This window comes from Perca flavescens, chromosome 20, assembly GCF_004354835.1.
Source record: "Perca flavescens isolate YP-PL-M2 chromosome 20, PFLA_1.0, whole genome shotgun sequence".
In the NCBI taxonomy this organism is placed as follows: Eukaryota; Metazoa; Chordata; class Actinopteri; order Perciformes; family Percidae; genus Perca; species Perca flavescens.
In genome coordinates this window covers 7,390,720-7,411,391 of record NC_041350.1, presented here as the reverse complement: position 1 = coordinate 7,411,391, position 20,672 = coordinate 7,390,720, and the positions used below count along the sequence as shown (strand labels likewise).

Here is a 20,672-nt window from a genome sequence, read left to right as displayed (position 1 = left end):
TTTTAGACATACTATGACAATTTTCAACATACTATACTGACTTTTTCATGACTTTTTTACATATTATTTTTGTTATTGAATATATATTCATCCAAATTAAAGCCGGCAATTCAGTTTAGCATCAGCTTTTACAAAAACATTCATCCAATATTGGTATTATTCGGCTTCTTTAATTAGAACCATTTCCACTTTCACCAGCTAGCAACTGCTTTTGAAAAAAAACTTAAAATATTCCACTTTTGTTTGATACATTATTGGTATTATTCATTCATTTATTTCAATAAAATTCATACTTAAACCAAACCAAACCATTCCCACTTTTCCAACTATTCTCACTACTTCACCTTCTTCTTACGCAAATATGACAGCAATCCAGTTTAGCTTTAGAAATTTAGCTTTTCAGAATTCACAAGCATTTTCTACAGTACATGCATTTTGTTGTTGTTGATGCGGTCTTTATATTGCAACTGTGGAGTTTGTGACAGCTGTGGCAGAATGTCAGCATACAATAATTCTGGACTCCTAGAAGATCCAGGTGACATTGCTTACAGTTATTAGCATCGACAAAGGGAGCCTTTTTAATCAGAAAAGTGGAATACTGATTTTGTTTTCCAGCTGCTCCAAATTCCCACATGGGTCACAGCACCACAAATATGGAAGTAAATCTGTTTCATCCATGAATCAACTATCAATGCAGCTAATTAAATATCAATACGTGACCCAATCTGCATTTCCCATATGCATAGACAATTACCTGTCTGTGAAAATGAAATAGCCCCACACAAAAGAAAAGAAAAAAGTATTCAAACAGGCCTGCTGCAGAATTATGCGTGCCGTAATTAATTTGCCATTAAGACTGGATTGATGTCGCCTTCATGATGCAGAGAACCACGTCATAATTGCCTCTGGTGTTGCACTAACAGCTTTGCCTCATTACTGAAACAGATGCTAATTTAGCAGAGCGGCTTCAGGTTGACAGGTGTGTGTGTGTGCGTGTGTGTGTGTGTGTGTATCGTTCCGCAGTATTGGGCTACATGTAAAGTGTACTGCAAAAAGGTAAATGAGGAGTTGAAAAAACATAATATGCAACAGCATGTTCATGAGGGGGGGAAACAAACATATTTTCCTTGTTGGTGGAGCATCTTTTAATCGTAATGAATGGCACAGGCAGTAATTGGTACGTGAGGAGAAAGAGACTTAATAGCTTGGGAAAACAAACCTTTCTGCTGAATTATTAAGCTGTTGAGCTTAATTATTTGTTTTGGACAACTTGGCTTTCCTGTTCTTCTATTCATTAGGCTAATTGTAACCCTCCTATATTTTCTGAAACCCACTAAACAACTCAAACAAAACTGATACTTCAAAAGATGAAGATTTGACAATAAACCCCATTACAGATTCAATGGCAACATCTTCAACTATTTGGAATGAAACTATACATGCATACTCATACAAATACATTTTTTTTTTTTTTTTTTTACATCTGTTCAGTTTGTTCATGACATTAATGTCTCAGTCAGTTTATGCAGTGCTATACATCTGCAGATGAGTCCTACGCTGTACAAGTGGTGTGTTTCACTTCATTTTGTTGCAAGATACCAAACGTGGAAGGCTTGCTGGTGAGTCCACATCTCAGAGCTTATTGCATCCACAAATACTGCCTTACATCTTCTTCGCCCGTTTCTTGGGTCGTTGGTTGAAGACGGGCGAGGTGCTCATCAAGGAGTCGGGAGAATGTGAAGCGTAGCTGGCGTCGGACGCCGCGCCTCCGGGAGACGGCGCTATGGCTCCTCCTGACTCGCTCATGGTGGACATGGGCCCCCCCTCCTCGAACACATCCCCACCCAAGACACTGTGGTGATGGTGGTGGTGATGGCCGGCACCCCGGCCCTCCTCGCCATCCTGCGGCTCCATTTTCACCTGTGGCCACAGTGGGGAGTTGTTGGCTCCGCCCCCACCTTAAGAGAGAGGAGAACCAATTCAGCAAACGTGATCTTCCACCAGGAAACTGACTGCCTTAAAAGTCTTTGGGGTTAGGGTAAGGGTTTTCTGTCTTTTTTATTATTTCTATTTTTTTCTTCTCTTCCCTGTTGTGTGATGTGTTCCCCCTGTTCCTCCTTGCGGTTTCTATTGAATGTTAATATAGGGGGGAAAAAATGTAGTACGATAAAGAATGTAATGCACTTGACACTAAAAGTACTACACTAAAGTAATGAAAGAAAAAAAAAAAAAAAAAGACTAACTTGAATTTAAAGCATGTAGTTGTCCCCAGTGTGAATGGTGCTACCTGTATCATTGTGTGGGTGGTGATGGCGCAGTGGATATGACACAAGCCTTAGGTGTGGGAGATCTGGGTTCAATTCCCACTGCGATACATCAACCAATGTGTCCCTGAGCAAGACACTTAACCCCTAGTTGCTCCAGAGGTGTGCAACCTCTGATATATGTAGCAACTGTAAGTCACTTTGGATAAAAGAAATTACATGTAATGTAAATTGTGTGATTCTCAAAATTCCAGCCATATTCCCATAAACGCTGTTGCTGCTTTCTTTAATAATACTGGTATGTGTTTAGAAGATGGGGAAAGATAAAAGCAAAGAAGACTTGAATATCAACAACGGCGCGTTATGATCAAATGAGTCAGTCAAGGCGATGCACTTACAAAAGTCAAAGTGGAAGCTCTGTTAAATGTGCTGTTAAAAAGGAAAAAGAGAATTTCTCTCTCAAGGTATAAATCAATCCAGCAGATTTCCTGGAAAAATCAGATCCAGTGTCAGACAGTGGCAGGTATACCTCAAAATGAATGTGGTGATAACTGTGTTAGCTTTAATGTGTCAATTTTTTGGAGGAGATCAAATCGTTCACATTCACAGTAAGAGATCTAACACACGCCGCATAGACAAAGAGGAAGAACAAAACTGCTCCAACATCAAATAAATATAAGCATAAATCTCTGCTTCAAGAGGTTTAGCCAGAAACAAGCTTAGGACTGTAAACAAAAACATGTATCTAGCATGTTTTAAAGTGCTCATATTATGCTCATTTTCAGTTTCATAATTGTATTTAGAGGTTATATCAGAATAGATTTACGTGGTGGTTTAATTTTCAAAAAACACCATATTTGTTGTTGTATTGTACATTGCTGCAGCTCCTTTTTTCACCCCGTGTGTTGAGCTCTCCGTTTTAGCTACAGAGTGAAGCATCACACTTCTGTTCCATCTTTGTTGGAAGTCGCACATGCGCAGTACCTAGGTAAGGACTACTAGCCAGTCAGAAGCAGAGTAAGAGGGTGCGCCACGCTAGCAGCTAGGCGAGCATTATAACGTGTGTTACAAAGTGATGCACGTTCGTCTCTGAAGTAAAGGCTGGACTACAATAGAGCTGTTCGGAGCAGTTTGTGAACAGTGTTTTCTCTGGAAGATGGTAGAGTGCCTTTGGGGTGGACTTTGGGCTTTTTCACTTCGTAAACCTATAACTTGCATACAAAAAAAAGATACTGTATAGAACACAATAAAGGAAAGGGAAAACGCCAAAAAGCATAATAATATGAGCACTTTAAATGCCACTAAGGAATCATTTTGTGATTTTTTTTGTTACCAACTGTAGTGTCACACTACAGCAGAACCTGTTTAATGATTCATGGTTAATACACCACCTGATCCAACATATTGATGGTGGCAGCAAGGGTTAGGTCTGCTTGCATGTTCTGATCGAGTTTTTTTTGATGGTGAGGACAGGCCCAGTCATCTTTTCCATTTCAGTAACACACATCTAGCAAACCATTTCCACTGCAAACCTTCTGCTCACTGCGACCTCCGCTCTCTTCTATGAATGGAACAACATAAATACGCTGACCGCACAGGAGACACTCCTCCTATTCAGCGGTGAAACAAGGTCCACCTTCCCTCTGTCGCTCTATACGTCCTAATGACGTACAACAGAGTTGCTAAAAGAAATCCAACACGGAACTATTAAAACATGGTCCTTGTGTCAACTATAAATCCAGCTTCATACTCATGTTTACCGTTAGAAAAGTAGCTAACTGCAGAGTATATATGACATGATATAGGTAACGTTTAATAAGGACCTAGTCCTTATCACGGGATAGTTCCAGTGCCGCTGGACATTCCGCCGGATGTCCCTCACCTTCTGCTTTCTTTGTGTTGGCATTCTAAACTCCAGCTAACATCCTCCGAGCTACAACCCACAATCAAATTATATTGATCTTTTTTTTTTTTTTTAGTAAAATTCTCATCACACACTCGACAGCCATTTTAATTCCAGAGCTCGCCTCCCTACGTGCACATGCTCCACCAAAACAAGTTCCTTCCCGAGGCCATTTTGCAGCGGCACCGTTGCTGCGTCCGGCGCCCATGACGATTGTGATTGGTTTAAAGACTTGCCAATAAACCAGAGCATGTTTTTCTCCTATTCAGGAATGTTGTGGACTAGCCAGACCCTCCTCCGCAGCGCTGTGGAGGAAGGTGTGGCAATGCAAAACTAATAAGGCACAAATACACTCAACAAATAGTCATATTATTGTGATGTAAGCAACCTTATGACAAGCAGTTAGTGACGGCCAAATGAAGCCTCATGAAGCTTCGGTAACCATTTTCTTTATTTTCTGAGCCCACTAGATGGCGCTCTTGGTTTTAACCCTTGTGTTGTCTTGTCTGTTGAAAATGAACGTTTTTGGCGCTTTTTGTCACATTTTTAACGCCTTTTTTTTAATTCATGGTCAATAAACCTAATTTATATGACATTATACCTAATTTGAGTTTTTTTTTTTTTTTTTTAAAGTGAGGTTTTTTGACTACTAGTTAAGATCAGAAGATGTTGAATGAATCACAGAGTGGTTCATGTCAAAGTTTAGTCAGGACACTGGTATGAAATCATTTTAAACATTTCTTTCAAATGCTTTAAAATGGAATTAAACAGTGTCCTTTCAGCCCTTTGGTAAACGGAGAAAATAAAAGTTAACAATAATTAAAAACAACAGAATAAAAGGCAAACAGAAGTAGAACACTCCAACAACAGAAACCATCCAGGAGGTACAGCACATATTAAAAAGGGCCAAGGTAGGTTCAATCCCCAGACCGGCAGGATAAAAAATCTGGGTGGGGAAAGTGAAAGAGTAGTGCTTGCCCTCCCTCATTACCACCAGTGAGGTGCCCTTGAGCAAGGCCCTTAACCCCAACCGCTCCAGTGGAGCAGCTCAGACTGTGGTTGTACTGGGCAGCTTTCCAGGTATGAATGTGTTACTGTGTGAATGTGATCAGGTCGTCGTTGCAAATGAGAATTTGTTCTCAATCGACTTACCTGGATAAATAAAAGGTTAAATAGAAAATGTCCTTTCGCGATATGTATATTGCGCCAGTTAATATTGCGATGAAGATAAAAAAAAACGATATATTGTGCAGTCGAGCCGCCACTGCGAAGGCGCGGTCACTGCGGTTTTGGTTTTGAGCCTAAATTTTGGCACAGCCAGAAGACCGTGGTGAGCAGATCTCAGTGATCTCACCGAGGGAGGGACACACACAATTATTCAGAAATATAAAAGTGGGGCCAGTCCTTGTAGTGCTTTGTAAGTGATTAAAAGAAATTGTAAATGAATTCTGAACTATAGGTTACCAATGCAGATTGGCCAGCACTGGTGTATTGTGGGCCCTATGTCTAGTATTCTAGTAAATCAAACAAGGAAGGTTTAATCTAGAGCCTGTACACTTCTATTCCCTCTGTAGAAAATGTATAGATGAATGCAGAGTAAACATTTGAATGGAATACTGGGTACTACCTGAGGTGTGGGGAGAATGGTCACCCTCCAGGCCTGAAGCCAGCCTCTCCGCGTGGGTCCCAAGGACCCCCATGGGCAGAGCTTGGTCCCCAGAGGCCAGGTCGGCCTCAGGCTCCTCGCTAACAGGGAAAGAGATGTCACTCATGGGCTCCTCCTTGATCCTCGGGGGCTTAGAGTCCTCCAGAGCCTTATCTGGGTTCACCAGTCGTTCATATTCCTCCGACAGATCTTTACTCACCTGGAGACAAGAAATGTAGGCTCTGAGCCTTGATGATCTAGTATTTTTGATTCAATTCACCAATATGAAATGCCCATAATCCAACACATTGTGAAAACAATATTCAGTGATTTGCCAAAGCTAATCACAGACACAAAAGGATCTGCTCTACTTTCTGCTCTCTACAAAGCTCATCAGTTGTATTTCTTTAGAAGTCATGTTGGCACTGAAGACAGTGAATCTCTCAGTTTGCTTTCTGTTTCACTTCCAAGCAGCTTGCACACAAGGTGCCATACGGCCCATTGTTCTCACTCGTACCAAGTTCTTCATGCTTTCTGAGAGGATTCAGCATTGTTGTGGTGAAGCCCTGGCAGCTTACACTAACATTTCCAAACATTCTTTTCAGCACTCTGCCAAATTGGATTATTTTCATTATCTTTTAAAGGTCCCATGGCATGAAAATTTCACTTTATGAGGTATTTTAACATAAATATGCATTCCCCCAGCCTGCCTATGGTCCCCCAGTGGCTAGAAATGGTGATAGGTGTAAACCGAGCCCTGGGTATCCTGCTCTGCCTTTGAGAAAATGAAAGCTCAGATGGGCTGATCTGGAATCTTCTTCTTATGAGGTCATAAGGGGAAAGGTTACCTCCCCTTTCTCTGCTGTGCCCGCCCAGAGAATTTGGCCCGCCCATGAGAGAGAGACAACTTGGCTTGCTAACGAGCAAAGTGGCAGTTGGTCAAGGCCACACCCCCACCCTCCACCTTGCACCCCCCCTCTCTCCTCCTAAATAGCTACAGACAGAAATGGCACATACTAAAGGCCTTTTTATAGTTGTGCGTTGGCTCCACGCAGAGCTCTCGCCGTAGCCTTGAAAAGTGGCCGGATGTTTATACTTGTGCGCTGGTGTGTGCGTCGAGCCGCATGTGTGTGTGTGTGTGGGGAGTGTGTGGTAGAGAGAAGTAAGAGAGTGCCGGCGATTACCTTTGGAGCGCGGAGCGAGTAGCGACTCTAGAGTCATAGTAGAGAAACAAAGTGTCTCCCCTGTGCTTTCTGACCACAGTGGGAAATATGTAGCAGGAAAAGTTCCCCCTCTCCTTGATTTCATGTTGTTTATGGAGAAGGAGAACCAGGAAATGAGTCGGGAGAAATGCAACGCTAGCAAGCCACGGCCGAGCTACGTGCGTCGCCGCGAAGTGTAGTTAAATTTTTCGAGAGGTGCACGTCAGGCTACGGCGTAGGGTCCGGCGTAGACGCAGAGGGGTCTGCGTCTACGCCGGACCCTACGCCGTCGATTCGACGCACAACTATAAAAAGGCCTTAAGGAAAGCTCATTGTGGGACTGGCTCTAGTGGCTGTAATTCTGCACCAAGGTGGAATTTTGGGAAAGAGACTTCAGACACAGTATTAGGGGACCAGTAAGGTCTATATGAAAGCATCCAAAGAGCACCATGTCATGGGACCTGTAATTTGCACACTAGTTTTCCAAATTACTGTTTAGCCTACAAAATGTCAGAATATAGTGGGAAAATGCCCATAATCAAATCATTGTTTTCCAGAGTCTATGGTGACATCTTTTTTAGTGGAGGCTAAAAAACTGAGATGGGGCATCCCCACTTTAAAATGCTGTCGGAAACCCTGTCTTCAAATGTCTTGTTACGTGCAAGCTAAAGTCCAAAATCCAGAAACATTCAATTTACAATGATACAAAATAATGAAAAATAATAAGAAAATCCTCATATTGGAGAAGCTGGAACTAGAGAATGTTTGACGTTTAGCTTGATAACAATTCATTTATTATTAAACTTAAAATAAAAAAATAGTTTACAAAAAATAATCAAGCAAGTGGGCAATATGGATACAATCCTTTATCATGGTAGGGTCGTTTTATGTCATGCTAGCTATATTTACTGACATATGATACACAGCATTTTCTGGAAGATCAAATGAGAAACTGTGAATAACAAACCGGCAGGAATGACAGTAAATTAAAAACCACACAAAGGTACTTAATCACATACATGCAAAAATCCTTTACAAAAAATCCATTGCTTTAAAACTAATTAATATAGATACCCCGGTATAAAAAAAATCTATGCCAAAATCATGGATGGTTGACAAATTTTGTATTGAGTGTAGATTGTCAAATAGCACAACCCTACAAACAGTTATGACCCATTCCAAAACTCACCTGCAGCATGTAGCTGTGATAGTCCTTGATCCGCACTTGCCAGAAGCGCTGCAGGGCCAGCACGCTGCCAATGCCCACCTCATGGAACACTTGCTCGACCACGTCTGGAAAGGGACTTGCTCCAATCCGAGCCTCCCGGTCCACCGCCACCCGCAGCATGTGCGAGAGGCGCAGGTAATGCTCATGGACCAGGTCGGTCAGGGTCTCCAGCACGCTCTCCTGGGCCGACTCAAAGCCAGCGTGGGCCAAGATGGTGGCCACTGACTGATAGAGGAGTGGCCTGCAGGAGGGCCAACTCAGCTCTGTGACAGGCTCGCCTTTACCCCTTACGATGGAAAGAACCAGAAGAGATGAAAGGAGATAAATGATGACCGGTTGATAAAATGTCTGAGATTATATCTGTGAAATGTTGAGTAATACTGTATGTAAAGTTATAAAGGTCTAAACTTTGAGTGACTTTTGAGCCTACAATTTAGATGCTTTATGGAACATATTTAAAGGTCCCATGGCATGAAAATGTCACTTTATGAGTTTTTTTATTATTAATATGAGTTCCCCCAGCCTGCCTATGGTCCCCCAGTGGCTAGAAATGGCGATAGGTTACCTCCCCTTTCTGTGCTTTACCCGCCCAGAGAATTTGGCCTGCCCATGAGAAAGAGAGAGACATCATGGCTTTCAAACGAGCAAAGTTGTAGTTGGTCAAGGCCACACCCCCACCCTCCACCTTGCCCCCCCTCTCTCCTCCTCAATAGCTACAGACACAGAAATGGCACATCCTAAGGAAAGCTCATTGTGGGACTGGCTCTAGTGGCTGTAATTCTGCACCAAGGCTGAATTATGGGAAAGAGACTTCAGATACAGTATTAGGGGACCAGTAAGGCTTATATAAAAGCATCCAAAGAACACCATGTCATGGGACCTTTTAATCACAAAGACAGGAGTGCAGCATCTTGGCTCAGCCACACAGTCAGATTAACTTACTTATAGAAGTCACTTTCAGGGTCACTGTGGCGGAGAACGAAGGGCTGCCGCGGGGCTTTGCTGTCCACAGGTAGCAAGTCATCTGGCATGACAGGTGGGGTGGGAGGACGCAGGGGCAGGTTGGTATCCGCCTCCTCCAGCTTGCTGCCCCCCTCAGAAGACGCTGAGCTCTGACCCTGAGCTTGGGCCGTTGACAAGAGGCCACGGAGGCGGCGGGCATGCTGACACAGCTGCACTGTGTGGATGGTGAGGCTGCAGGGCTCTGAGGGGATGTCCAACATTGTGGTGGGTCGCGGCCGCTGGGCCGAGGGCTGGTGCAGGGGAGGGTCCTGCATCTCCACCGAGCGAAACTCACGCTGGAGCAAGTCAAAGGAGCTGCGACTGGGAGGAGCCCCCGCAGGCCCGGGGATCTCACCCCAGTAACGCATCATGAGGAGTGATGAAAGCCGGAAGGACACAAGCCGGACTCAAACTCTGATTGAATCTGAAAATTGGAAAAGGAGGGAGAGGAAAGTTGGAGAGACCATCACAATTGAGGATGAAGTGGGTATACAACATCAGATAAAACAGATAGCATTGATTCAGATTTTTTGACCCCACCTTGACAGTGGCGATTTTAGACCCTTTTTTAATGGGGGCTCAAGCCCCACTAAATTTCATCTCAGTCCCCCTAAAAATTATAATAATTAAAAACAAATTATTATTTAATCAATTTTAGTGCTTCAAGTTAGAGTTTGCAAACTTGTCTGTTAGTGACAGAGGACAAATAATTACAGGTTCAAAGAAACAAGTTTAATATCCTGTGTCACTGTCGTCAATGCTATGCATCTGTAACCCAGTCAAGGAAAGTTTTATTTTCTATTTATTTATTGTTTACACCTCATTATCATTTCATTTGATTCTGGTAGTCCATAAAGGGACTTTTGTAGTTTTTCATATGTTTAATATTTTGCATGTATCTTATACTGTTGTAATAATAAATACATATATTCATTGTTATATAAAGTTAACACTTTTGCAAGGCACTGTATCCGTGTCACATTCTCATTAGGGGGCTGAGACCCCACCCCCCGGAGGTCGGATCCTAGAATCGCCCCTGCACCTTGAATTAACCTAAATCAGTTTAGAACGGTTTGGCTTAGAGCTGGGCAATATATCGATATTATATCGATATCGTGACATGAGAGTAGATATCGTCTTAGATTTTGGATATCGTAATATGGCATAAGTGTTGTCTTTTCCTGATTTTAAAGGCTGCATTACAGTAAAGTGATGTCATTTCCTCAACTTAGCAGATGTTCTATTATTTGCCTTTACCCACCTAATATCGTGATTTTTGATTTTCTCCATATCGCCCAGCCCTAGTTTGGCTTCTCGTTTTTGCTGATACAGTATAAACTATAATTGCCAAGGGAAGATATCGGCAAATATTAGTAAATAGCTGCGAAATGTATTGCCCTGTAGCCTAACGTCACTTGTCTTCTGATTATTTCGGCATACATCTGACAATCGCTAACACGTTAAAAAAAAAAAAGAGCAATTATTATTGGACGGCGCTGGGGTATAGGTGCAGTTTAGTGTCCCAAATTATTTTACAATAACTGAATGTCCCAAATGATGAGGGTCTTATTTGAGACAGGTTGCCCGAACCCTAACACCAGTTAAACAGGTGGTTTAGCAGGTTCATAAGTAAGGACATTGTATGGGGAATTTGGGACACTAAACTGCACGTATACCAAAAACATTTGGAATAACGTAGGTAAAGTTAATTCAATTGGAATGGTAAAAAAAAAAAAAAAATAACTATTGCATTGATTCGCGTAAACTGAAGTCTTTAAAGATGTAACAGGTGTGACTGTTCGCCAAATAGCAAGTCAACACAGAATGCCAGGTGTCTGGCTGGAGTTTGGCACAGCATCCAGCGCCGTGGAGATACAAGGTCTGGCAATGGGGAGAGAACCAACAACTTATTAATGGGGGAGCAACGACTAAGCTAGTCAGCCAGCTACGTAGCACGCATGTTTAGCTAGTTAAATGATATATACGTTAAAAACAACAACAACTCACATTACACAGGGACGGATGAAACGTATGTTAATGGCCCTTGTATCTTTGAAGGAAGTTGCACAGGAACCAACGTTAAGCCTTTTCGTCCTTGTTGCAAAAAAAAACTCGGGTGAACAGCTGAACGGGATGTTTAGTTCCGCAACAAACCATTTATTTTGACTGGCGCAACCATAACACATTCCATTATAATGCCGTGCGGTCGTGTTTGAAATTATTTTCCAACCGCTTTTCTTTGGATTGTATCATTTATTAGCGAATGTATAGAGGCTTAGCTAGATAACCCGTGCGAAATTCACAGTTGCACCCAAATAAACATGGCTGCGTCCCCGCCGACGGATGCGAGTGTGAAAAATACGGAGGAGCAAATTGCCTCTGCGATGGAAACGGACGAGTGCTCGGCCGCAGAACATGTAAGAGAGCCGGAAAAGAAAGCACTACACAAAACTGAACCAGAAACAAAGGACACTTTTAAAAAACCAGCTCTTTTCGCTGCGCCTTCCCTCGCCAGCAAACGCGGTAACGTCGCTGCTCCGTCCAAACCAACAACAGCAGCCGAGACTAAACATGTCCAAGAACATGACGAAGCTGAAGTTGTAGACACTAACGTTACTAGTGAGTATTCCTCTGGTCACGTAAACGGAAAAAAACCCACCGAAAAAGGCCCAGAGGAGGACAAGAAAGGCGGTAAAGACAACAATGTGGCTCCTGTCAAAACCAAGCCAGAAGCTTTGGCTAAACCCAGGGTGCTTCCTGCTAAATGCCCCCCCGCTGGTAAATTCCCCCCTATCCCATATACAGAGCCGCCCTGGGGTGGCGTGGCTTCAGATATCCCCTACGCTCTGGAAATCCTTAAAAACGGCACCATAGTGGACACGGTGCCCCTCACGCAGAAAAGTTACTTCGTGGTCGGACGTTTACCTGTGTGCGACGTCTCTTTGGAGCATCCCTCCATCTCCAGGTACCATGCGATAATTCAGTACCGCAGACAGGCTGGGGACGGGGAGTCCGTCGGAGAGGAGAGAGGCTTTTATGTCCACGATCTGGGCAGCACACACGGCACTGTGGTGAACAAGAACAAGATTCCGCCCAAGACCTACATCAGGCTCCGTGTGGGACACGTCTTAAAGTTTGGTGGGAGCACAAGGCTTTTTATCCTGCAGGTAAATCCTGAATGTGGACCCCCCCCCCCCTTTTATACCATCAGTTAAAGGTCCCATGGCATGAAAATTTCACTTTGAGGTTTTTTAACATTAATATGAGTTCCCCCAGCCTGCCTATGGTCCCCCAGTGGCTAGAAATGGTGATAGGTGTAAACCGAGCCCTGGGTATCCTGCTCTGCCTTTGAGAAAATGAAAGCTCAGATGGGCCGATCTGGAATCTTCTCCTTATGAGGTCATAAGGAGCAAGGTTACCTCCCCTTTCTCTGCTTTGCCCGCCCAGAGAATTTGGCCCACCCATGAGAGAGAGAGATATCATGCCCCCCCTATTTTTCAAAACCAGAAGCTCACAGTCAAATCAGATGGATCCATACTATTCTACTCATTAAAGGGACTCACAAAACAAGATTTCTTCATCCGTGCCATACGTAGTGCTGAAAGATTAGGCTAGTTGAAAAACTGATGTCAATAGGCAAAAGATGACTCCAAAACTATTTGTATTATTTATGAATCATTTACCAAGTAAAAACGCTAAACATTTGCGTGTTACAACTTTGCAAAAATGAAGTGCTGCTTGGCTCTCATTTATATTTTAAATTGAATATCTTTTAAGATTTTGGCATCTGACGTCACTCAGCCATTATGCATGTAAGGAATGTTTCTCAAAACTAATGTTTTCTGTGCACTTTGTGCTTAGCAGAAAAATAAACATGAAAGAGCAATTTAGTCATGATAGGTTGATTCATCAGAAAACAATTTCTGATGAATTTCTGACGACCACTATTTTGATAATAATTTAAGTTCTTTTATCAAGCAATTTGGCATTGACAGTTTTGAAGTGCATTTTATACTGTTGAGTGTTTTATAAACCAGTGTTGTGCTGTAATGCAGTCATCGTTGTAGCCCACTCCTCATCTCAGCCAGAGGCTGCCATAGCCACTGCTAGCATAACGCTCAATGGTGTTTTAAGCCCCCAACGTCGACTTCCAAGGCAGCACTGCGATACAAGGCCCCCAACCCTAACCATTGCCTAATCCTAGTGCCTTCTACGCAGCGCTGCATCGAAGACGACAACGGGGGCTTAAAACGCCTAGCATAACACAACCAAATCACTGACTGAACTCTCGGTGGTGAGTTGCATTGTGGGTGTGCAGGTTTTGCCAAGGAAGAAGAATGGGTGAAATAAAATAGACGCTATCTCTGGTTCTGCTGCATTTTTTTTTTTTTTTTTTTAACCTGCCCTTTTGTGAGTCTGACTGTGTTTAAAGAAGCGCAATGATAAATCGGTGGCGTACTCTTCCCCTTTCCTCCTTTTTACAGGGTCCAGAGTTTGATGAGGAAGAGGAGTCTGAGCTCACGGTGACAGAGCTGAGGGAGAAATCCCGAAAACACATGGCAGAGCTGGAGAGGAGGATGATGGGAGACGGTTCTGATGGTGATGATGATGAGGAGGAGAAGGAGAAGAACAAAGACAACAAGGGCCAGAGCAAACTGTCAAATGAGGACTCAGGCTGTTCATGGGGAATGGGTGAGCTTTTCTGCTGGTTGTACGATTATAGGATTATGCTCCAGTATGTTACGTGTCATCTGTGTTTCCATCCTGAGTGAGTTGGTGTCAACTTTCTCTTTAAGTAAAGTAACTAAAGAAGCATGTCAACCCCTTTGTTCTCTTCTTTCATTCCATCTGTCTCTGTGAATCAACCCTGCAGCTGACGAGGTTGTCCCGGAGGAAGACGAGAATGAGGAGAACCCTTTTTCAACAGAGTTCCACGAGGACCAGGAAGCTGCCTACCTGAAAGACCCAAAGAAGGCCTTGCAGGGCTTCTACGACAGAGAAGGTGAAACGACTGTGTGTTAATTCGCACACACGTATGCTTCGTCTGTTTTTCTAGTTCTTGTATTTCTTGACTTCAACTTTGGCGTCCTTTTTATTTTAGGAGAGGAGCTGGAGTTTGAGTACGAAGCCCAAAGCCACGGCACCTGGCTTTGCAGAATAAAGTGAGTCACGTGAAACCCCCGGTTCATGATTGTAAAGCTTCAAAACAATGTTTCCTTGTTGTCGAGTGAGTGTGTGTGTGTGTGTGTGTGTAGAGTCACACAGTTCATGGTGCTGCTTCTGTCAGGCTTCCGGTGGACGATGCCCTGGGCCGGCAGCTGGTTGCCGAGGTGACCCACACAGGGAAGAAGAAAGACGCGGCGGTCCAGTGCTGCCTGGAGGCGTGTCGAATGCTGGAAGCTAGAGGGCTGCTCCGCCAGGAAGCAGGTGTGAACTCAGCTCCAGCGGGAATGTCTGAAAGTAGAATTATGAAGGTTGTATAGCTTGTCGTCAGGAAAGATTGCAGTAATAGTTTCCCCTGTTCAACATCTTATTTCTAGTGTCCCGCAAGCGCAAGAAGAAGAACTGGGAAGACGAGGACTTCTACGACAGCGATGACGACACCTTCCTGGATCGAACCGGCACTGTGGAGAAAAAGAGGCAGGAACGAATGAAAAAGGCGAAAAAGGTTGAGGAGCGGCCTGAGACCTATGAATCATTGGTAAAAAATCTGCTGCTGTCTATACACATGACACATGACAGACACTCTGAACGTCTTTAATCATCACCTTATAATATTCACTATTGTCTTATTTACTAGCTTTGAGCTAAATGCTCACATCAGCATGTTGCGAGCTCACATGGACGATGCTGACGTGGTCTAATATATATATATATATATATATATATATATATATATATATATATATATATATATATATATATATATATATATATATATAAATAATGTTTACCATTCTCACCATCTTAGTTCAGCACGTTAGCATGCTAACATTTGCATATTGGCACTAAAGTGGACAAGTTACAATTTTCGACCTGGTGATGGAGTTAATGACAAATGTAAAAGGATCACCAAAGTTATTACAATTCATCCTTAGGGAGGATAGGAATGTCTGTACCAAATGTCATGACAATTCATTCAATATCTATAATACACATTTCACTCAAAAAACCACATGGTGGCGCCAGAGGAGACGTCAAGGGATCACCAAAGTCAGAAGAATTCATCCTGTGGGGACTTTTTTCGTTTTTTTTTCTTCATTATTATTGACTGACAAACTGACATTGCCGTCTACAGAGCTGCACCACTGGCACGGCTAAAAAGCCTGCTGCTAAACCTGCCATCTGCTAGTCGTTCACTTCAAGTAGCAAATACCAAAAAATACCACACTGCCCTCTGTTTTTTTCTTGCTGCAGTATTTTTTATTTTTTATTTTATTCAACCGGGTTAGTCTCATTGAGATATAAAATCTCTTTTTCAAGAGAGACCTTGCCAAGATAGCAGAACAAGTATGTTACATAAAACAACAATTTGCAATCACAAAACAAATACAAAAGAGGCAAAGACATCTCAAGTGCATTTCAATTAAATAAAAGTACCATTAGTTAAAACATTTACACGTGTGGATGGACTCATGTTCTATGGTTTTAACATAACCTTTAAAATCGTTTAAGGAAATTAGACACTGTAGTCATTCCAAGTAGAAGGAGCAGCAAACATGAAAGCCTTTTTAAACCTCTCTGTCCGGGCTTGAGGTACATTCAATGAAATGGTGTTCTGGGACCGTAAACCATAAGTACTCTTTGTAAAATGAACATATAAAGGTGAGTAAGCTGGCCATTTGACAGAGAGGGCAAATTTACTGTGGAATAAAGTATACGGTGATGAGTGAGGAGTCTGCATTTTGAAATTAACCTTAAAGCTCCATGATACACAGCATCCAACATCTGAAGACACTTTGATGGGGCATTCATGTACAACAGATCACCATAATCAATAATAGAGAGAAATGTGGCAGTACAGTTACCCTGTAAGACCTCATACCTTATAAACCACACAAGGCGCCTGTGTCTCCCCTAATGTCAAAATAATGTTAATACATGTATAAATGCAGGTGCTGTCTGTAGGGTTAAGGGAGCTGCGCTTTGTACCATAAATAACAGCAAAATTGATTTCACTTTTCGCTTTGGAAACAACTATTCTGTAATGTGTAAACTGCACTTGTGCTGTAATGCTAAGCATACTGTGTGTTTCCGCAGTAACATTCGTGTATTTGATGTCACGTAGGTGGCCAAACTGGCAGAGGTGGAAAAGGAGCTGGCAGAGACCCAGAAAAAGCTCAACGGTGGTAGGGGAGGTGAGTCAGGATTGTCTGCGTGTTCGCTGTTTTGTGTAGACAGATGCCACAATACCTCCTAGATGCCTGTTCTTCTTGTGTTATTCCATGTTTCATCCCCCCCCCTCCCCTATTAGACTCCTCCGGCTCTTCCACCGAGGACCCCCTGGACGCCTTCATGACTGCAGTGCAAAGTGAGGCAGTGATGGACGCCGTGGAGCGCAGGAAGCTGCACGTGCACGTGGCCGACTTGCGCAAAGATGCTCAGAGGCTCCGCAAACTGGTCGAACTCACGCGGCCCGCCCAGATGCCCTCACTGCTGCCGAGGTTAGACGCAGTTACTACTACTGCTGAGAAATCTGTTTTAAGCAAATACTCAAAACCCTGAAATATCAGCACATAAGTACTTTAATTACAGGAATGTGTTTTATTCCAATACATATTAGGTATTATTTCAATACTTTATATATATATTTGATGTATGTGTGGTGTTTAGTGGTAGCTCAGAGCCAGAGAAGCCTAAAAAGACATTACCTCTGTTTGGAGCCATGAAGGGAGGAAGCAAATTCAAACTGAAGACCGGTACTATTGGGGTAGGTGTTGTTTTAAGTCTAATCATCTGACTCTTTCACACTGCATTTTGTTTGTGTGTCTTTTGCTCAGCCCGTTTCTTCTGTTGCTGTGTTCTTCTCTCCTGTAGAAGTTGCCTCTGAAGCGGCCCACCCTGCCCGCAGAGCTCTTCAACATGAAAGAACTTCCACCCAGTGGCGAAGAGGAGGAAGAGGACGAAGACGAGGGAGAGAGAAATGAGGACAATGATGGTCAAGAGTCTGAGGCTACCGAGATTACAGAGGTTGACTCTGAAGAGTCCAGTGCATCCATGTCTCAAGAGAGGCCCCCCTCAGGGCAGCCAAGACGACAACAAGCACGGTCCCAAGAGCCTGAAGGTAAAACGTCATGAGAACTGGAGGAAGGTTTTTTTTTTTTTTTTTTTGAGTAGACATTAACAAAGATGATGATTAACAAAGATGATGATGAAATATCTAGCAAAGTGGAATCTATGCAGCTTTATAAATGGAATGTTAATTTGTTCAAAACTTGTAGATCAGTGTGTATCCTAATTACCACACTTTATATTTTTGCATTGTCTGACTTGATATTAGAGCAAGGCCACGAACAGAGGGGAGGCGAGGAGTCTGCTGAAGCAGAGGAGCAGGGTCGGCAGCGCAGCAGCAGCAGCAAGGCTGTGGCCCCATCGAGTACAGGTGGCTACTGGGTTGTATTGCTTCCATATTAGTCTGAGCTCTCTCTCTCTACCATTGGTCATTGTGTGTGAGTGGTATCGATGCACCATTGCTAATGTACTATACTTACATCTCCATAGAGTCCAAAGAAGCAGGCGACAGAGAGCCAGCAGCAGAGCCCAGCCCCAGAAAGAATGTGAAGAAGAAAGTGATGGGCCCCAACAAAGTACACACACACACACACACACACGCATTGAATTCTATCATACATAAAAGTGTGACGTAAATTGAATTTCCTCAATATTTGTCTCCACAGCCACCAAGGCAGCCCTCAGGACCGTATCCAGAGGACGACCCTGATTATTGTGTCTGGGTGCCCCCTACAGGTAAACCATCTGACTATTTGCACTAGACTCCAAGACTTATTGGACCAATTCACATGTCCTTAGGTCAAAGTCCATACTAAGGAAAGCTCATTGTGGGACTGGCTCTAATGGCTGTAATTCTACACCGAGGCTGAATTTCGGGAAAGAGACTTCAGATACAGTATTAGGGGACCACTAAGGTCTATATAAAAGAGACTTCAGATACAGTATTAGGGGACCACTAAGGTCTATATAAAAGAGACTTCAGATACAGTATTAGGGGACCACTAAGGTCTATATAAAAGAGACTTCAGATACAGTATTAGGGGACCACTAAGGTCTATATAAAAGAGACTTCAGATACAGTATTAGGGGACCACTAAGGTCTATATAAAAGAGACTTCAGATACAGTATTAGGGGACCACTAAGGTCTATATAAAAGCATCCAAAGAGCACCATGTCATGGGACCTTTTTAAAGGACATGGTGAGAGGAAGTAAACAGGCTTTTATGGTCCATTGGTACAGCTGAAATTGCATTATTTTCATCGTTTGCTAAGGAATGCAGATCAAAGTCACCTAAAAAATGATAAGATAAGCTTGAACCAGAGAAAAATGGAAACAGCTGCCAAACTGAGCTTGGAATCGGGGTCAGAACTAATTGCGCTACGTCATTTTAGGATTGTGATTATTTGATGGTTGCATACAAGTCAGCAGTTAGGGAGCTGTACTTTACTGGTCCATTGGAGGAATTTGTTCTCAAGGGGCATCTCAAGCATTTTCTTTCTTTCTTTGAACATGTAATACAACATGTATTGGTACGTAAATGTGAATCCTTTTGATGCTAAATCTAGCTTTTTCTCTCCACTCATAGGTCAGTCTGGAGATGGCCGTACGCACCTAAACGATAAGTACGGCTACTGAGGGAAAACACGAAAGCACGCTCTTGTGTCTCCACTCCACCAGCTTTTATACTGCAGATAATACCTGCAACACGAAGCCTCCAGTCTCCTTAGCTCTGACCATTAACCCCCTCTACCCATCCCAGTCCCTGTGTGTGGTGCAGTTTAGAAAAGACAGAAACATGGCAGCCTGTAACAGACTGCCATGCTTGCAGAGGGACAATAATGCTGTACCTTTCATTATCTTTTGGGGATATTTGCACTCAGACTGCCATAAACAAAAAGCACACCATTTCAATTCACATTAAACTGGCAAGCTTGGGGAGCAGACACTGGGCAGTCAGCCCGCTGGCACTTTTCACCCATGACAATAATAGAGAATGGGTAGCACTTGAATTGTGTCCTTTTTATTTGAATTCTATATCATCCAAGCAGAAAATGGAAAGGGACAGAACAGGAGCAGTAACTGATCTGAATTCAGCTTTCTGCGCTTTGGCTGCTCCTCTTGCATTTAAATCCACCTGACATCCAATCTGTATCCCTCCCCTATTTGGCTTCAGTCGATCGCTGGCATAACCCAAAGTGTGTAGCAGGGAGGGAGAAAGAGGGAGAGTGTTGAAGCAGCTTTTCTGACCATCTGGACACTTGGATGGCTTACTGGATGAAACGCAAGATGATAATGACTCAAGCTAATGGGAGTGTGTGTCTGTGTCTACACCGACACACACACATAGCCCAACCTTCTCAAAGTTCTCTTTTTAACAAGATTGTCTTTATGAGTGAGTCAGCTATTGGTGTGTTTGCCTAGAGCAGGATTCCTCGCTCTGTGAAATCCCACTCAGTGCTGTTCTGTTGTTTACTGCCATACTCTCCACCCTCTTTTCTGTCATTCCTTCTCAAAACACAAAGTAAACTGTATTTTGTTACATAAATGTAAAATAAAATTGTCTGTACATAACCGGTGAGTTCTTTTTACACACTTCACATTCAGCCTATTATACCCGCTTATACTCACTCACTCCTAAATTTTCCAGCCATCCGTCCTCTCCGGTCTACACTTCTGGGGCCTTCTTTGACGTCAGACTCTTTCTCTCTTTCAAGCTGCTTTACACACACAAAGAGTTTCTCAGGGTATGATCTGGCACAGAGAGAAGAGGCCTGTGGTGTTGGCTGTAGATCTTTGTTGTGACCTACTAATCACGGATGGAAAGCCTTCTTCCCTGCCCTAAACTCATGAGAGGGGTCCTCTGTCGCTCCACCTGGCAGATCCTTCTCATACACACTGCAGATGATGTTCCAATGATAAAACACAAGAAATTAATTGAATAATGTGCAGTGGAGTATAGTGTTGAAAGGGCCTTACAGTATAGCCAGTCACTTCAGTAAAGGGCTAGTTACATGAATAAATGCATGGTATGTAAAAAAAAAAAGAAAAGAAAAACGTAAAAGGTTGTAGGAGCAACCATGAGCCAACAACGGCTTCAGTGCTTCTTGGCAAAGAAAGGTATTTTGATGATTGGGGATGGAGAGTGCTGTCTAACACATCAGTCATATTATTTGTCCACTCAGTTATTGAGGTTT

The 20,672-nt window shown here is 43.0% G+C and overlaps 2 protein-coding genes across 5 annotated transcripts; one reads left to right on the top strand and one right to left on the bottom strand.

The window, feature by feature from the left end:
- Positions 1 to 1,127: 1,127 nt before the first annotated feature.
- On the bottom strand, positions 1,128 to 12,449 carry supt7l (SPT7 like, STAGA complex subunit gamma). 2 transcript variants are annotated; one of them, XM_028565793.1, is made up of 5 exons: positions 12,170 to 12,449; positions 9,185 to 9,668; positions 8,204 to 8,528; positions 5,795 to 6,032; positions 1,128 to 1,958 (listed from the first exon to the last, which is right to left on the bottom strand). In XM_028565793.1, the coding sequence occupies exons 2-5, from the start codon at positions 9,613 to 9,615 to the stop codon at positions 1,663 to 1,665; spliced, it is 1,290 nt and encodes a 429-aa protein (XP_028421594.1). In that variant the 5' UTR covers positions 9,616 to 9,668; positions 12,170 to 12,449; the 3' UTR covers positions 1,128 to 1,662. The 2 variants fall into 2 exon arrangements, with proteins under 2 accessions (XP_028421594.1, XP_028421593.1); XM_028565792.1 differs by lacking the exon at positions 12,170 to 12,449 and adding an exon at positions 11,252 to 11,956.
- slc4a1ap (solute carrier family 4 member 1 adaptor protein) lies at positions 11,045 to 20,049 on the top strand. Of its 3 annotated transcripts, none has more exons than XM_028565791.1 (14): positions 11,045 to 11,123; positions 13,729 to 13,936; positions 14,118 to 14,246; positions 14,346 to 14,406; positions 14,532 to 14,671; positions 14,785 to 14,945; positions 16,533 to 16,602; positions 16,719 to 16,908; positions 17,078 to 17,174; positions 17,282 to 17,528; positions 17,745 to 17,846; positions 17,966 to 18,051; positions 18,142 to 18,211; positions 19,064 to 20,049. In XM_028565791.1, exons 2-14 carry the CDS (start codon positions 13,801 to 13,803, stop codon positions 19,111 to 19,113), a joined length of 1,539 nt encoding a protein of 512 aa, XP_028421592.1. In that variant the 5' UTR covers positions 11,045 to 11,123; positions 13,729 to 13,800; the 3' UTR covers positions 19,114 to 20,049. The 3 variants fall into 3 exon arrangements, with proteins under 3 accessions (XP_028421592.1, XP_028421590.1, XP_028421591.1); XM_028565789.1 differs by lacking the exon at positions 11,045 to 11,123 and adding an exon at positions 11,158 to 12,411; XM_028565790.1 differs by lacking the exon at positions 11,045 to 11,123 and adding an exon at positions 11,162 to 11,661.
- Positions 20,050 to 20,672: the final 623 nt, after the last annotated feature.

What these genes read in the sequence shown, in the direction of transcription:
- supt7l (XM_028565793.1), bottom strand. Translation starts at nt 9,615, where the DNA reads ATGATGCGTTACTGGGGTGAGATCCCCGGGCCTGCGGGGGCTCCTCCC. An exon ending in CCTGAAAGTGACTTCTATAA is followed by an intron (nt 8,529 to 9,184) that starts GTAAGTTAATCT and finishes TTCCATCGTAAG; the next exon opens with GGGTAAAGGCGAGCCTGTCA. An exon ending in ATCACAGCTACATGCTGCAG is followed by an intron (nt 6,033 to 8,203) that starts GTGAGTTTTGGA and finishes TCTTGTCTCCAG; the next exon opens with GTGAGTAAAGATCTGTCGGA.
- slc4a1ap (XM_028565789.1), top strand. Translation starts at nt 11,566, where the DNA reads ATGGCTGCGTCCCCGCCGACGGATGCGAGTGTGAAAAATACGGAGGAG. An exon ending in AGGCTGTTCATGGGGAATGG is followed by an intron (nt 13,937 to 14,117) that starts GTGAGCTTTTCT and finishes TCAACCCTGCAG; the next exon opens with CTGACGAGGTTGTCCCGGAG. An exon ending in GCTGCTCCGCCAGGAAGCAG is followed by an intron (nt 14,672 to 14,784) that starts GTGTGAACTCAG and finishes TCTTATTTCTAG; the next exon opens with TGTCCCGCAAGCGCAAGAAG.